The following is an 18,001-nucleotide window of genomic DNA, read 5'->3' as shown; positions in this document are numbered from 1 at the left end:
CTCACAGTGCCTCTGATACCATCTCTATACCAAAATTAGCTTTATGTCCACACTAAGAACAGCGAAATGACTCCTTTCCCAATGCCAGTAGACGGGATTGCCTGTCTGTTTTTTTTTTGTCTTTTTCTTTGTGTGTTTGTTTTTTCTGGGGGTTCGCATCATCTTTTCTTGAGCTGATGATGGAAGTTGCTAAAGAGTATGAACTGATCTGTTTCTGACTTGAAGGCCAGGGACAACAGTACAGTGGTTACTTTTTGTATCTTCTACTTAAGTCTTGTTTCAAACTCAACCCTAACTAATCAATGTTGGAGTCCTATTTGAATGGAGAGAGTGGAAAAGTATTGACACACCATGTATTTAGCCTTAAGGCGCATCATAGTAACACACCGGAAAAGGGGTGAAGATTAGCATGCCCAGCAGGATACTATCTAACTACTCCCAGTTTAGACAAATGCATTTTAAAGCCAGTCATTTTGATTTCTGGTCAGTGCTGGTCAGTGACTTGTTGAACTCTGACTTCTCTGCCCTGTGACCGGATGACCCAAGTCCCATGACTCTGCACCCGAGGCCATAACAAACAGACATCCTATGTTTACAACCTACTGCACATTGTTGTGGTTGGAACGTGTGTGTGTGTGTGTGTGTGTGTGTGTGTGTGTGTGTGTGTGTGTGTGTGTGTGTGTGTGTGTGTTTAAAGACTCACGCTGAGGTTTCTGTCCCAGATCTGGATGGTGCCATCCTGGCAGCCTGCTGCAATGAGCTTCCCATCGCGGCTGTAGGTGCAGCATGTGGGGATGACCTTCTTCCCCTGGAAGGAGCGCGGTTTGAACACAGACTTGTGCTTCTTCTCCGAGTTCAGGTCCCATGTGCGTACAGTGCTGTGGACAGGCAGAGAATGTAATTTAACCTCACCCGACCCTCGTGAATCACTCACAAAAATCCAGCCTTCAAAACATATTTAAGTCATTACCACTATCTACCATCGCAGTAAATCAGAATCATATAGAGATATAATGTGCCCCCGCCATTCTCATGAACATAAGGTTAGTGTTGCAGGTTGAGGGGTTAGCAAACAGCAGAACAGTAGATCAGTCTGACAGGCATGTCCAAAGCTGCCATGAAATGTGAAAACACATTATACAACCTGGACCTCTGAAAAGGTAGAATAAAAGTTCAAAGTTCTCATACAGTACATGTGCAAATAGAAGGGTTTTATTCCAAAATGTCATAAAAATGTTAAGCCTGCCAAGAATCCCTGATGGTTACAGGTTTATATTTCAAAAATTGAATACATAGATTTAAACTGTCTTATTTAATAAAACCTATTAACTAATTTCATCCATGAAATTACCACTAATGTTTCTGTCAAACCACTGACAAATTGAAATATATGTATATTTAATCAATTAAAAATGAAGAGACATACTCAGAGTAAGGAGTCGTCAAGATTTCTACATACTTGGGCTATGATCTGAGAACACCACGTTGTTTAGATTGATATAAAGGTGGAATAATTCCCCTTTGAACCTGTTGGCTTGGCTTGCTGTCAAGAGGATGTCCAAGCAAGGGATGTTGCACACAGCTATCACCATCCTAGCCTAAATCACCCAATGTTCTCCTATCTAGGCTTGTGAAAACCCCAAAAGTGTATAACAGAGGTGAAATAGATGAAAAAAGCGGCAAGATATAGAAGCTATTAAATAAGAAGACAAAAATGACACGTAGGACAAACGGGCCTCAAACCTCCTCCATATTTACTGAACTACCTGACTCCACGCAAACATGTTAGCCAACCTCTCACACGCCGACCCTCCCGCCAGACAGAGCGTGTCCAAATGTGTCTGTAACCCACTGCTTGCTTTAGTGAGCACCATGACCTTTGGGTCATGAGGTCAACAGAGGAGTATAAACATACAGGCAGAGCTGCTACTAACAGCCAGGCGAGGATTCCTCCGTGGCTGGCTACAAAGTCACAGACACACACACTCAACTGTGTTTGGATAAGTCTAACAATGTGATACAAATGCCAGCTGAAGACATATGGTTTGAGTGAGAACTGGCAAGGGTCAAATAAAACTCTGTTTGATGCATAGATGTGTTTAAATCCGCACAAACCAAAGCTGTTATAAATCAAAAGGTCTCTTGCTGGGAAAAGATGTTTTAAGCCACGTATAAAAAGGAGGTTGCCCGGTACGACCCGAACGCCACTGCATTGTACAGTTAAGTTATTTACATGAGCAGATATACGTATGCGTGTGTGTGTGTGTGTGTGTGTGTGTGTGTGAGAGTGAATGACAAAGAGTGGTAGCCACGGACTGGATGACAAATTGGTCCACCTGCTGCCTCACACAGACATCTGTGTTGTTTACAGAGGACTGAGGGCGTCTGTCAAGCCAATAAAGACAACATAACCTTTTCGCGTAGCACACAAAACCTGGAATGTTATTTATCGTAAGGGCTCTTTCCAAAACATGGCAGTGCTGGCTGTCAGGGGGATAGGGCAGAGAGGCTGTAGCCCACCAGTGTCGAGCGCAGGGCGAAGACTGCACACCCTCACCTGTCAGGGGCGAGACACGGAGCAGGGCAGGGGAGGGGGAACTCTCAGCTCTAATAGGTGGTACTTGTAGAACTGTTAAAGTGTAAAAACTTTCCATCCCTCATTAAAAGATCAAAAGAAGTAATAATAAAAATGAACTTCAGCACCAGATAATTAAAGTCCGTGTAAAGCGGCAAAAAAATTGTGTTCTGAGTTTGTCACATCAAAGAAACATGTATCATTGACCACTGAGCCAAATTTGAAAGATTAAAAAAATTGTTAAGTATATAAGATTAGGTATCTAAATCATGGAAAAACAAGCACTTCTTTCTGCTGTGAAACGCTGGGGGCGTGTCAGTTAGAGGCGCTGGAACCACGCCCATGCGGCGGGGGCTACACGTCATGTTAATGACGTAGGTGTCTCCCCAGGTGTTCCCCAGGTGTTCCCCTTGTCTATCTAAACCCGCGGACAGTTTATAATCATATAAATGCTGTTATTACGTGTATTGATTGAGATCCTGACCCACTAAAAATCTGGAAAGTGACGGAGTGAAGTTTTTCGCGCTAAATTACATAATTATACATAATCTCCATCAGTAAACAGGACGCTGTCTGACTCTGTCACTCGCGGGGACGGAGGCTGTTTTCTGGGGGACAGTTTCCTTAAGTCTCGGTCAGGAGGGCTGGCGGTCGCGGTGATTTATTTTCGTCAAACACTCGGTGAGTTAAACACTCTTGTGACAAGCGTGACAGACACTGTTTTGTGAGCAGAAATGTGAGGAAGAGTCGGGAGGACAGGGAGGGGACGGACAGGAGGACAGACGATTCTCCACATACAGCTGTGGGATTTGTTTTCCTCATACAAGTTGCTAAAGACAGTTATAGTTACTACATTACTTTTGTTCGGTCATGTAACGTTGCTTTGTGGGACATTTCTCTGTATTTAGTTGAGTGAAGGACCTGTGCAGTTAGACTGTCAGACCGACACGCCCTCGCTCCGCGCCTCCGGATTATCCGTTCACACTGGGACGGCTCACCAATAATGCGGCCCTGATACTACCTCCACATACCGCCGGTGGGACCCGCCGTCAGCGGGACGGAGGGCCGGCTGCGGCGCGGCGGCCACATCATGCCGGTGGGACCCGCCGTCAGCGGGAAGGAGGGCCGGCTGCGGTGCGGCGGCCACATCATGCCGGTGGGACCCGCCGTCAGCGGGACGGAGGGCATGCTGCGGCGCGGCGGCCACATCATGCCGGTGGGACCCACCGTTAGCGGGACGGCGCGGCCACATCATGCCGGTGGGACCCGCCGTCAGCAGGACGGAGAGTGTCAGCGGCGGTCAGCAGCGGTCACATCCTCGTTGGCGGAGGAGAGGATGCAAGCCAGGGACGGAGTTGACCAGCGTCAATGGACTCCCCCGTTTCCTTAGGTTTCATCCGAAGGAAACTTAAATAAGCTAACAGCGCAGTCACCCTGCACACTGTGGCATCCAGGAAAGATGCAAAGCGATGTGGAGGAGACATGGCTGGTTAGCTGACTGGTTGACTGGTTAGCTAGCTGCAAACTATTGTAAGCAATGCAATCCGAAACTGGAGAGTGAGTGGGAGAACCGCTGAAGCCTATGCGTTGAACGTATTTATACCACTTCCGCAGCAGGGAGGGGTTTATGCAAATCATATGGCCGCGTTACGTAACGCGGCCATGATTTGCATGATTTCTGACCCGCCCATTAAATCCTGAACACAGAAATGTTGAAAAACTGTTTGTGAGCCTAGCTCCAAAATTAAATTCTACATGGCCGAATGGCTTTTACATGTTTTAAGTAAACACATTTATGACCCGTTTAATGTGTTTAGAAGAAAATGGCTGATTTTGGTTTACACAGACTTTAAAGTTTATTCCAGAGGGAAACATTTGGGGCGGTCTCAACCTTATTTTCTCATAAGAGGTGGTTGTTTTGGGGAAAGCGATGGCAATGAAAGAGAAGAGATGTCAAAATATTCACAAGCAGCATTGAGAAAACATTCGAGGGAGATCCCTGTAACCCTGTTTTCCCTTCAATCAGCAGCCCCTTCCTCCCATGCAAACGCTTCAGAGACAGAGGGGTGAATGCAATAAAATGAGACCCATACATCCTCAGTCATGCGTGTGCACTTTACGAGGTCGCACAGTCATTCACACATCAAGTGAGGAATGACAACTCACCCAGGCCCCAGATTTTATCTGTCTTTCAGGTTATAGGCCTAGTGGGGGTGATTGTTGCAAGGATCACTTTCCCAGATGATGAGATAAGGAAGAGCGAGGGATAAGAGAGGCGTACGTCTTATATAAGGTTGTTTATTGGTCGAATTCCGGCGACGGGGACAGTCTTGTGTTGCCCGATGGCCGGTTGACTGACTAACTGGGGCTCTGTTATGAGAAAGGCGGATTAGGAGGGGAAGATGCCCCATCTTGCATTGCAGCTGAAGAAGATAAAGTGGGGAAGGCAAACACCGAGTGGCACTCAAGCAAGGAAGCAAAGGGAAGAAACACTCTGAATGAAGTTCAGAGGCACTGTAGGTACAGTGAGATACTGATTCATGCAAATTCACAACATTATTAACGTAGCAAAATTAGAAAATTGACCTAATAGAGCACGTAGCAGGACATGTGAGCCCACACACTGCAGGTACAAATCACTGCACTCAAGCTAAAAGAAGTCAAGATAGCTGATGAAATAAAGAAATCTGGTTGATAAGATGCACTCCCACCACATCCCCATCAGGAAGTAGCCTCATTTTTAGTTTGATAAGAAAAGAAACAAACATCGCACTCACACAATAAAGAAATTAAGGTAACTGTCAGTCAAAAAGTCAGCCACGACTGTAAATCGAACAAGAAAGATAAATGCCCTTAAAGGTATGGTATGTGCGTTCCTGGGCAGGATATGGAACACTACCTGTGTAAGGCATCCAACAGCCAGAGACAATCCTGACTGTCGGTGAACCTGATGTGTAATGTGTGTGGATTGCCCCAACACGCTCACACACACTATGTGGTGTCTGTCCTCACTCTTCAGCCCTGTCACGCAAATCATGCTTAGTAATTTGCCAGTAATGCCCTTTACCCTCAAAAAATCCTAAGTAAGCTATCACCAATACTAGTCTGACTCAATTGATGTCGAGTCCCTTTCCGCTCTCTGTGTGCTTAAGGTGCAAGATAAAGGGCTAAAATGAATACTACTGAGGAGCCGGCAGAGAATTTATCCTTCCTGAAGCCAACTACTAAAAAGGCGACTATTCATTTGATGAAGGTGGCAACTCGTGTCCAATGGTGCGTTCCATTTAAGTTGGAATTTCCAAGTTCCCAGAAGGCACTTTCAACTGGAACGCCCCCTGAACTTAGATTTCCAGTTTGGAAAGTCAAATGTGCCTCGCCAACCAAAAACCAAATCCAAAACAAAAACTGCATACAAGCACAATGGGTAATCTGACTTTTCCCAAGAAAAAAAAACATCATAGATAATCAGAATTTATCCAAACAGCAGCTTGATCAGCTCAGTGCGACATTCTATTTATGTTGATGCCCGCCAATGAAAATGACTTAATATGTCACATGCATCACATTATGTGTTTGGTTTGAGCACATGACAAAGACAAATAGTTTGTTTCTCAGCAGTAAAAAGGACCTACGATGTTGTCCCCTGGGTCTCCTTGCATACAGCTCCACATCCAAATCCAGCTGCAGCCCTGACTGCAGGCCAGCACAAAAGGGAATCCCTGGCATTCAAACCTCCTGGAAACATTCCCCAAATTGTGTGTATTTGTGTGTGCACATGCTTAAGTGTGTCCCTCAAGACTCAACAGAAGTAACATGTGGTCCCAATTAGAAAGTCGTTGTTTGTCCTATCCTCTGCTCCGCTGGCTGAAATTTCAGTCACAAAAAGAGCATAACATGAATTTCTGATCGTTCTCCTGGGGGACTATAAAACTAAAAAAAGTGAAAACAGAGAATCAGCCATGTCATGTCCTTGAAGCCACGAATGCAAAGCTGCACACAGCGTTAGTTTGTTAACAATTCTACAGTATGTGCAGTGGTTTGTTAGCTTTTAACTGAATTTTTAAGCCACTACTGTTTAGGATTTAGGACACAAAGGGCTGCTGCTCACAAAAGTCCCAGCCATAATTTTAGTTTACTTCAAGCTCAATCCTGCCAAAGAAATACTTCCACCGGGAGTACACCAAGCACACACTTCCTTCACTTTCTGAGAAATAAATCTGTGGTTTTCAAACAGGTGTTCCGTCTTTCAGCAAAGACTCAGTTAAAGTGGCTCGGTGCTTAATACGCATTAGGCCCCTTTGGATCCAACATGAATAATGTAGGAAAACATTTTTCCGTTTTACAATCGCTCGACTCTTAAACAGAACGACAGTCGAATGTGAAATGTTGACGCGTTCACACCAGTCCGAGCAGAAACTCTTTTCACTGACGGACAGTTCTGCTGAAGCCTCCATTCAACCCTCAGTGTGCCGGGACAATCACTACCACCCTGCTGCTGCATTATTGTGCTTCATCAGTACTTCTCGCTCATCTACTTCCTCTCGGGGAAAAAAAGTCTGTGTAGATGAAATCCTACAAGGACCTGGGAGGCAGTTCTTATGAATGAGATTCAATACAACCAGGAGACACCTTCAATTAAGGTGCTGGGCGGTCCAGTGATCATGCTTAATAACCTATTCAAATAAACACAACAAAGACTCTCTGACTAGGCTGACACAGGAAGAAAGACCGAAAACCAAGGTATTGGTCTGATGTTTGAGCAGATACAGCCAGTAGCAGACACCCGCTGGTACTATTGGCGAACTGCTGGTCCATTCCAAAGAGAGGCCCACTGACTACAGTCTGGCCTCTGCTGAATCTATAGTTGTTCAAAGAAAAATGCACCGAAGTGGAGGGAACAGAGCACATCATGAGGCTGTGACGGGCAAAGAAAGGACGAAACATTGATGGTCCCTTCATATTAACTGGAGCATTACTGATGGAGCTAAATGGGAATGGGCAAGAGGCAACCACCAGAACAGACTGTAATACGCTGACAATCCAAAATTCCAACCAAGCCCGTCTTTGCAAGAAATTCAATCAGGAAACTTAAGACCATAAAAGGACAAAAAGAAAAACCTATTTTTTTCAATACAGAAGCTGAAAGTTTGGGCCAGTCGTGTGTGCTGAGACTGCACAGAAGTTCTCTTGAATTTAGTCCTGGGCCCGGTTCCAAAAAGTGGGATGCATTATGTGAGTGAAATCCAGAACCCCTTCTTATCTGGATGGATCAGCGTTGCCTGGGTGCTTTTTCATCTAGCTTAATGTGCAGCCAGGGGAGCTCTGCTGCTCTGCTAACATACCAAGGAGGAAAAAAAAAACATGCATGCTAAAATCTTAAAAGCTTAAGGGTCTGGTGACACATGCAAAAAACTAGAGAAGCACAGAATAACATTTGCATCTTTGCTTCAGAAAGGGAATTTTGATGCAAATTTCACCTTGTCAGTGATATTCATGTGCCTGAATTTGACTACGTTCATGCTGAAAATGAGGCGTACAGACACAAAGTAATGTGATCTGTACGTTTGGCACCTGTGGATTCATCCTGTTTGCATTGGAGTGTTATTGAAGAGGTGGGAGGTTTGAAGGCAAGTTGTTCGACCAAGAAAGTCAAGTACAACACGTAATCACCGTGAAGCCCTTGTATTGCACTGCATGTTACTAAGGTATTAAGTAAGAGTGCAATATGTGAGATCTAACACGGGGGTAAATGGACATCTTTCACCCGTAATCCCTACAGGCAGTCCTTCCCTCTCTCTCCTCCTCGCTTCATCTCAGGTCGTTGTGTCGACCTGCTCTGCTGCAGTGAAGCCTCCTCACATGCAGCTGCTCTGCCTGTGAACGGTTTCCTGTGCGCTCCTCTCCACTGTTCTCCTGTGAGGCGGCCAGGGGCAACACCCAGTGCTAACGTGCCAGGGGAGGATTTCCAGAGCCTCCATAAGAGCTAAATAAACCAGCCTCCACATCTGGGAGAGCAGTAACACTGGTAAACACTGGGCCGCAGCCTACCCACAAAGCTGGGCCCTTGTTTCCACTTAATGATGATAGCCCTGGGTTTCTGCACTGCTGCCTGTCACACTCACTCACTCATCACTGTGGTCTCACCCGAAGTCACACACATTCACTCACAAATATTTACTTGCACCTTTACACGGCACAAAGGGTTACAGCTACTGCAGTCATACAGTACTAGTGCTGTTTTTTGGGAGGAAGAAGACTACAAAAGTTCTGTTCTTTTTTTCTTTTTTTTTCTAACCCTAAAGCAGAAAGATTAAATCATTTACATGTGTAATGTCTTCTTATCTCCAGCAGTGTTGCTCTGGTCCAGTCTCCTCATACAAATAAAAAGGATACACAATGTGGACTTAGCCATGTGTCAGTGCACAGCTGTGAGGCTAAGATACCCTCTACAGAGCCATAATCTGAACTAGAGGACTCCCTGCTGGTGACAGAGGACATGAGAGCAAAGAAAAGATATTGCCTTGGACATGACATGAAGTTAAATGCCCACTAAGGATAATTGACTGAATGTTGGAATAATTATGGACCTTCTAATCTTTTATCAGCAAACTACCAGAAACATGTCTAATATGCCTGAACAATTAGAGGCTATTTTGGTGACCGTTTCTCTTTCTGAAAATATAATGGATTACACCATGATTGTTCAGGTTTACAATACGTACAATATTGCAGCCACAACAAAAATCGGTACAGTAACAGATTCTTTCTATAACTCAGGGCTCACAACACTTACCCATCATTGGAGCAGGTCATGAACTCTTCTTTAATCTTTGGATGCCAGCAGCCGGAATTCAGCATCGCTGTGTGGCCCTGAGAAGAGCAGAAAGTAAAAAATTAACAAACTGCACACTTTTAACAGGCACTGAACTGTTGCTGGCCAGATCCTGTAGTTAGCTTCCAGTAACATAAAAGGGTTAATGTCACCAGGAGGAACCAATGAAGGTGGATTCATGAGGAAGTATTTTGCAATCATACTGCACACAAATTACGTGCAAAGACAGCTGTTGTTCTTCATGTTAAATCTCGAGCCAAAAACTGCTGCGCAAAAGGTCACCAGTTAATTATTTCAGTGGTGCTGTTACGTTTTTGTGACGATGTACCATCAGTTGTTGAGCCTGAAGTACACAGCAAGGTTAAGGCCTGTATCCACAGAAACTCCATCGTCTACAACCCAATCAAAAGTTTCCGCAATGCACAATTATGTTGCTCAATCTGAAAGGGCCTCAAAGGGCTCTCTCTTGAGGAGGATCTTTTTGTAACCTTGACTTTTGTCCTTCCTCAACTTAGGCCTTTGCCTTACTACTGAGCCAGTGAACTCTGAAGCAGTGCAGCAGACTGTCACAGCTTCAACCCTTTTAGACATTTCCTCTGCTTGAGTATTCCTGTGGAGAATTACTCATAACAAATGACTTCAAAGCGGGATAACCCGGAGAGAGGCCTCCCCCAGTGCCAGGTCAGAGAGGAAACACTTCAGCGTGCTGCGAAAAGGCTTCAGACATGACATACCGCTATTTGACAGGATGCTTGATAAAGCAGAGCCATGCATGGGCAGCAGTTGACCAAATGACATTGGTATGTGAGGCCTGCCTGTTCACTGTCAAATACTTCAAACACACCACTTTAATAATCGATAAAAACAAACTGCCTATCTGTTTAACGATTCAAAAAGACTAATAAAAAAAAGCCAAGTTGTTAAATTTTACGGTTAAATAAACAACCTCTATATGAAGAGGTTTGGGCTCAAATGGGCTATGAATGGCTGCCTCACTGCTCTGTGGAATAACATCAAAATAAACAGAATCATCCATCACAGGAGCTTCATGATTCACCGATTCCTCTTCCTTCCTTAAACAGTTTAGGACAACAAATTGCCAGTGGCTAAAGAGAAACAGACTGATATCCTTATAAACAGTGAACAAAAATAAAGCATGTTAGTAACAATCAGCACCAACTAAAGAAACTTTGATAACAAGAAGTGATTTGCTGGGGACAATAATGGCCGGCCAAGTTTGTTTTTATAGCCAGTTACTTTATGCATAGATAAACAGGTTTCTGTGCTTAAAGCATCAGTCAAATAATCAGCTGGTTGATCTACTTAAAATCTTAAAAAAACAAATTAACATAAAATGAATTGAGAGCAATATTGAATGATGATGGAATTTTAGTTCATTTATGAGGCGAAAGTATTTGCTCCTTTTTCCATTTTTCTCTCTTAAGATTTGGGGCTGCTTATCAGACAAAAGAACCATTGAAGGATTTTTTCGGAATAATCAAAACAGAGCTGAAGATTTTTCATATCTACCTGGATTTTATAGAACAAACTATGATTTAAATATATATATATTTCATTCCATTGCACTGCATGTGCATACACAGACCTCTGCTTAAAGTGGGATGAGGGAGAAGGCAGATTATTGTCTGTCAACAGAGGCAGAGCAGAAGCAGGGACATAATTATCACATGAGGCAGCTAATCGACTGGGACACAGTTGGCAGGCCAAAATGCATTTTCATTGAACCAAACTCTCCGATCAGCTCCAGATGGGACTGGGCAAGACAAGAATGTACAACGTCCAGGAAACTGGCAATCAATGGGCCTGCACTTGTTCAAGTAATTCATATGGCTAGTATAAACTGTGTCTAAATGCACTGCAGCTGGCACAGATGGCTGGTGACCACCAATACAGCTTCCTTAAACACAGTAAAAAACAAACACGACCACTTAATTAGGATCCTCCTTTGTAGATGCAGGTACAAGCAAGACATGAACCACGACAGTCTTCAAAGCATGTGGTGTTTCCTCTCCCTCTGAGACTGCCTGTGGCTGGTCACACAGCACAGACCTTCATCGTTGCGTACAGCAACAGACGAGCTCATGGCTACACCTTGCTACCATTATGCATTTGCAGGATCTATCAACAGGCCAGAGGAGCAGAGCATCCAGCCTCTGTTTAGAATTAGAAGGCACTCTTAGACACGCTGCCGTTACTATATAAGTGAAAACATAAATACATGCAACATCTTTAGAGCTGCTATGTTTTAGTTTATTTTATATTAACAACATATCAAATGGCAATGAACATGGAGCACCCATTAGCTGTTGGTAGAGTCGAGTCCGACCTGTGGCCCTTATGAATGCCCCTATGAATGCCTTGATATGCGCATATGTTATGGTACTGACATAGCCTACTTGTCAATGTATACCTGAAAATTGTGCAGAAAATGTCTTTAACAAATGCTCACCAGAAAAAAGGTTATACATCGTACTAATCAAGATAACTGCTGAAATCTGACAACGTGGCAACAATCCTCTTACAGTTTAGACGGCGCAAGAAACATGAGTTATGCAAAGATCAAACAGGTCTTAAACAAACATCCACCATTGCCAAACATATTTGGAGAAGATGTCTGAGAGAAACAGTTAAATTGCTGCCCAAACTGTCTGTTGTGAAATCCAACTCAGTCTACCAACCAATGTTTTGGTCCAACCCACCATACTTGCCGTAGTTGTGTGCTCACACAGGTTTCCTGTGTAACTGGAGAGCATTACTGACATTTCTGGTGTAATCACTTGTGCTTTTTTCCTCCAGGCAAAATTACTGGCTTGTTTGTAACCGGTCTGAACATCTGACTGCTCGGGTCTATTGCCATGTCAGATCTTATTGCCGTATTGCCGAAAGCTATAAGTGAGTACAGTCTGTCTTTCAGTTGAAATGACAGCCCAAGTTGACATTAACTCAAATTATACTGTATGCAATCACAACTTTACCTTAGTGTTGGCCATATCCACAATGTACTGGTCTCCCTTTATACACTCCATGACATTGAAGCCATCACGGTCCAACACTTTGGCCTGTGCGTTGCCAGAAACCACCAGGATGACATCACCAGTCATGCTGTACTGCAGGGACTTGATCTGATGGCTGAGGGGACACACACACACACACACACACACACACATACATACATAAGAGAAGACATCTGAGATACTTTTACTTTGTATTTATCTTGTGCTGATAAGTTCTGATAAGTGTCTCGGCCATCTGCGAGCTGTGATTATTCAAGATTTCTGCACCAAAACAATGTTACATAAGAAGCTTTTAATCCTTCAAAGTGTTCGGGGACAAAAACAAACAGTAGATACATGTAGCTATAGGAACAAAACAACACAACATCTGATGTACATCTGATGATCCGTCTCTTTGATCTACGACACGCAACAGACAGTTACTCAAGAACTGGAAAGAATAACACTCTTTGAAATATAACGAAACACTGAAAGAAAATAATCATAACAAAAATCTGCCATCAAAGACATGTACCACAGGAAATATAAGGTATGCATAATGAGTAACTTATTTAATGTTCTAACTGAGAAACAGGCATGTTATTCAAAGCAGTGCATACAATTGAAGAGACAGAAAACTATCTGGACCACCTAGCCGGAGAGAGATTAGCAATTCAGGTCAATATCAAACAGAATTAACACAGCGGGGGGTAGACGGGGCACAAACATCTCTGTAAAGGGCAAAAAGTTCCATTGCTGAAATAAAAGGGAGCTCAACACTGATGCTGTTTTTAATTGGCATCTTCAAAGAATCGCTGCATAAAATCAAATCCTCATTTTCCTCCCGATTCCCTCAAATGTTGGGACGCTGTGCTGAAGAGAATGCAATAGTTTTTCTGTCCTTTTTAACATAAAGACAACTGAAAACAGTACCAAGATAATAAATGTAGTATTTGACGTATGTAATTCATTGATTTGGTAACTATATGCTTATTCCGATTTTGATGCCAGCAACACTTTCCAAACAAGTTGGGACTGGAGCAACGAAAGATTGGGAAACCCTTGTGAAACCCTCCAAAAAACACCTGTTTGCAATATTACACAGGTAAACAAATTCATTGTTAACAGGTGATAGTATCGTGAAAGAGGAATCCTTAAGAGGCTCAGTCTTTCACAAGCAGGGAAGGGACAAGCTTCACTTCTTTGTGAAATATGTGGGTTGGATCCCGAGAAAGAAAAAGAAATCTGATGGTGTTGAGTAATAAATAAGCAGTTAACAGACCTCTATTCTCTGCTCTCATTTCTGCTTGAGGCTACATCGTCCACAACAAGAATAGCACGTGGGCTCAGGAACACTTTGTAAAACTGGTGTCAGTAAACAGTTTATTTGCAACAGATTGCATTCAGTTTTTGTTTAAGTTTCATACAGCCTCAGAACATTTTGGGAGTCATGGTTGTAGTTTGACTGAGCTCACATGTTGCCTTTTTGGGTCATGGGACAGAGGAACGGTGACTCGCTATATGAAGCTCAGCTTGTTAGTAAACCAAACAGGCTACTGGATCACATTGTAATCAAATTAAATGTAGCGTAAATTCCTGTTAATAAGCGGAGGCCTGCTCCAGCTCAGTCCACTGGTTCCCAAAACCCAAAAAAGAATTTGATCTTTGATGATGGCCTCAGTGAAACACAGGATAAACACGGGCAGACACACAAACACCCACAGATCTCAACCATCTGCTCCTGAAAGGCTCATTTTGAATGAAAAAAGGATGTCACAGAGTTAACACGAGGCTCAATGAAGCTCAACAAGTGTGTGTGTGTTTGTGTACATGTGTAGACTTTGGCACACACATATATACAGTGAGTTTACCTGATGTTTGTATGAAGCTAATTAACCACATGTTCGACAACTGTGTTGATGTGCCACGTTGAGTTCTCGGAAGTTGACTCACCACTCACAAGGCTGGAGGGATCGGAAGGCCTGCAGAGCCTGGTCCATCCCGGCAAAATCCCAGAACCGAACATCATAATCATACCCGCCGGTCACCAGACGGGCTCCAGAGGGATCCAAGCCAAGAGCCGATACCTGATGAGACAATCAGCTTATTTAAAACTAGAAGACGATCTATTGGCCAGCACAGCTCAGAGCACAAGCAGCTGTGGAGGTAGTCATACTTTCTGCTCTAGAGGCAGCAAAATAAATAGATGTCAATATTTAAAGTTTGTTCATGTGTAATAATCCTATTATTCAGATCTAAACTGTTTTAAAACTGCAGTCAGTGCTGGATCTGGACACCAGATCGGTTCGGTACTGAAGACAAAAAAATTTAATTTACTCCTGTTTGCACTGCTAAAAAATATCAAGGGAAAAAGTCCTTCTGCTGCTCTCACTGCTAAAATTCAGCAAAGTTTGGTAACCTCAGCTAAAAAATTCCAATAACTGATGCAGATCTCCACTATCAGATGTGCATAATGTGAATAAAATATGGCGTTGATTATACGCTACTTATGATGAATAAGACCCTTCTTCTTTCTAACAGAAAGCCATTGAATACATTTCCATAGAGCCACGTAAGGAACAGTTATAATCAGGGAGTGCTGACAGAAGAAGAAGTCCTTACCGTCTTGGTGCCGTGCTGCAGAGTAATCTCATGAGTGTCTGGAATCTTCTTCACTGGATTCTAGGTTGGAAAGTTGAGATGAACATAAGGAAACAGTAAAACACAGAAAAAGGTTGAAGTAGGTATGTGGTTAAAGAGTAGTACTCCATTCCAAGACTCAATTACACATGACATTTGTCTAAAGAGCCTGGAATTAGTCTTCAGGAACAGTTTAAGGGTTAGGATCTGAGCTATCTCGCTCATAACCTAAAAAGTTTACATCCCTATGTGATGATGTTAACAAAAACAGGAGAAAACAGTAATTACTGTTCAGTAATAGATCACTGTAGTTTCATCCTATAGTAAAACACTAACCACTGATTATATTTTCTAGTGCTGCCATCTAGTGGTGACATCTTAAAAGCACCTCACAGTACAGAACAAGCAGGTGCCTCTACAGGCCTTTTACACTCTCAACATTAGCCTCTTTTACAACAGAGGCCCCACTATAATGCTGTAAAGAAGACCTGTTGTTACGCTGGCTTTGCTTTTGGACACTAAACCAAACAACAGCTGCATAATGCCACCCTGAGTAAAACAACAGCATTGGTGTCACGTGTGGCTCATCACAACTTGTGCTTCCAGCTTTAAGGTAGACAAATAAAGTCACCTTGAACCAGGTTGTCTTCCGGTCAAAAATATTTTGTACTCCACATGTAATGCCTACTATTAAGTGGGGCATTTCAGACATACATCATCATCATCCTCATCTTGTGCTTCCTCCTCCTCATCTTCATCACTGGAAGCCGTGCTGTCTGCGTGACCTGGCCGGCGAGGCAGTCTAAGACACTCGTTGTCATCATCATCGTCCTTGGCTGTAAATTGAGGAGGCAGTGGAGGCCCAATGAGCTCTGAGTCCGAGTCAGAGGCCGAGTCGGAGTCCGAGTCACTACTGCTCTCACTCTCCTGTTTTCTAGGAAGAAAATAATAAAATTGCTAAATTAACAGAAGGCAAACTAACCTCTGAGGCAGTGGCAGCCTGACCAAACTGTAAAATACTATTCACTTATACAAGCAAACAGCAAAAATCCCTTGTTACCTGGTTGCAGCAGCAGCTTTGTCTCTGTGGACTGATGGCTTGACTGATTTGGAGCTCTCCCCTTCTTCCTCCATCTGACTGTCCTTATGCCGTTCCTCTATGGAAGTAACAAGCACAGGTCAGTTACACACACGCTGGTGACAGAATGACCACTAAACATCTCACAGTGCTGGTAAACCTACCTAACACATGTTGACTCCTCTCAATGGCTGTTCGACGAGTCTGTTCAAAAATGGCATCCAGGTCAAAGGTCCGGGCCTTCTTACCTGAAGAAAACAATGAAAAAATACTTTACCAATGACTGTTGCAAACCATACTGTCAGTTATCTTGAAAGAATTAAAATAAGCATGTCTGATTATTGACTGTACATACCAAACCCAGAGAATCCCATGACAGATGCCATGTCTCCATCACCACTCATCTTGCCTGATGCTGCAAAAGAGGCAAGTAAATTGTTCATCTCTCAACCTGTCATCAAAATACAGGATGCAGCTCTCTTGGTTTTTAAGTTTTCTTAGCAACTTAAGCAGCTACAACAACAAGAAACCCTTCAGTGAAAGACTCGTCTAAAGAAAGGAAATAACACTGAGTATCGAGTTGTGAAAGTCCTGCCAGTCTTAAAATGATAAAGCCATAAACAGAACACTCAAGTGCCATACTTGAGTACAATTTTGATGTACTTGTACTTTGGTATTTAAAAGATCTGAATATTTCTTCCACCACTGCAACAGCTTTATGTTATCCATGATATACCCGAAAATAACATGTGGAATTAAATATCTAACTTACAGTGGTCCAAAACAACATTTTGGGAAACACAACATTTCGGGACATTTGTGTTTTGTTCCGTTTTGACCCTAATGGCCACCGTACTATGTTACTTTACCGTTATACTTCATATCTGACACAACCACAACCACACACACACAAAACACATTTTCATACAATAACTTTTTCGAGCCCCAATAAGCTTAGAAGAATATAACGTAATGTTTTGTTAGAAAACAGTAAAGTATTAGTATAGTATAAGATGTTGGAGAACAGAACAAATTTAACGCTGACGAGAGCCCCAATTATTTCTCGTCTGAAAGATTATAGCATCTTTTCAGGAAGAATTAACAATTAAAGAGCTTATAAATGTCTATTTTCTACATTGGGAGCACCAAGGCAGAGAACATAGCTAGCAAATAAGCTAGCAAAAACATACACGACGTTTGTTTCTTCCACATGCTAGCTTAAGATAGCGAGCTGATAAATGTCAAAGAAAACGAAAATACAGCTAAATATGCCTGCGCATACACTGTAAGTAGCTTACAATGAATAAACACAACTTAAAGACGTGTAACAGCAGAAGTTGCTACCTTCATTCACTTTGTTGGGATCCATGTTTTCAAATACAAAGATCACCTTTGACTTCCGGAAGTTGTTTCTTCTTCTTCTCTTGCGGATGCTGTGGCACAGCTGCTGCAGAGCGCCCCGAGTGTCCACTCTGCTGCGTGTTAGATCAAGTTTAAGGTTGTTCACAACAAAGCAAAGCTGAGATTTAAAAAGTGGACCTTTACTACTTTACTACTGGTGTCCCTGCAATTACACTTGTGTTAACAACATGTTTGAGGGATGTAAACAATGAAGGGTTGCTGAAGTGTAACCAGTTTAAATGGACACAATTACTGCATTTCAGAAGAGAGAAACTCTAAACCTCTGTGACAATCTTCGCTGTTTAGGAAAATAACATTTGAAATGTAGAGATCACCTGCAATAATCCAGTGTACAAGGCAATATACAACCTCAAAAAGCTATCAATGGACTATTAGTGTTCTTTAAATAAATAAAATGTTTCAATTTGTAAGACATGCCGAAAACTAAAAAAGCATGACAA

General features: G+C 42.8%; 1 protein-coding gene across 1 annotated transcript in view; it reads right to left on the bottom strand.

Annotated features, from left to right (window-relative positions):
• The window catches only part of wdr70 (WD repeat domain 70), a 43,194-nt gene extending 25,600 nt beyond the window's left edge, over positions 1-17,594 (bottom strand). Inside the window, exons 1-10 of the mRNA XM_030436769.1 lie at positions 17,484-17,594; positions 16,495-16,554; positions 16,304-16,387; positions 16,122-16,218; positions 15,776-15,995; positions 15,044-15,103; positions 14,375-14,508; positions 12,404-12,557; positions 9,369-9,445; positions 704-878 (exon numbers count right to left, since the gene is read on the bottom strand). Coding sequence (XP_030292629.1) covers positions 704-878; positions 9,369-9,445; positions 12,404-12,557; positions 14,375-14,508; positions 15,044-15,103; positions 15,776-15,995; positions 16,122-16,218; positions 16,304-16,387; positions 16,495-16,554; positions 17,484-17,508 — 1,086 coding nt within the window. The 5' untranslated portion in view covers positions 17,509-17,594. The remainder of the gene's footprint in view (positions 1-703; positions 879-9,368; positions 9,446-12,403; positions 12,558-14,374; positions 14,509-15,043; positions 15,104-15,775; positions 15,996-16,121; positions 16,219-16,303; positions 16,388-16,494; positions 16,555-17,483) is intronic.
• Between the last annotated feature and the right edge of the window lie 407 nt (positions 17,595-18,001).

This window comes from Sparus aurata, chromosome 12, assembly GCF_900880675.1.
Source record: "Sparus aurata chromosome 12, fSpaAur1.1, whole genome shotgun sequence".
In the NCBI taxonomy this organism is placed as follows: Eukaryota; Metazoa; Chordata; class Actinopteri; order Spariformes; family Sparidae; genus Sparus; species Sparus aurata.
Note: the sequence above shows the minus strand (reverse complement) of the source record. Positions and strands in the feature narration are given on the sequence as shown.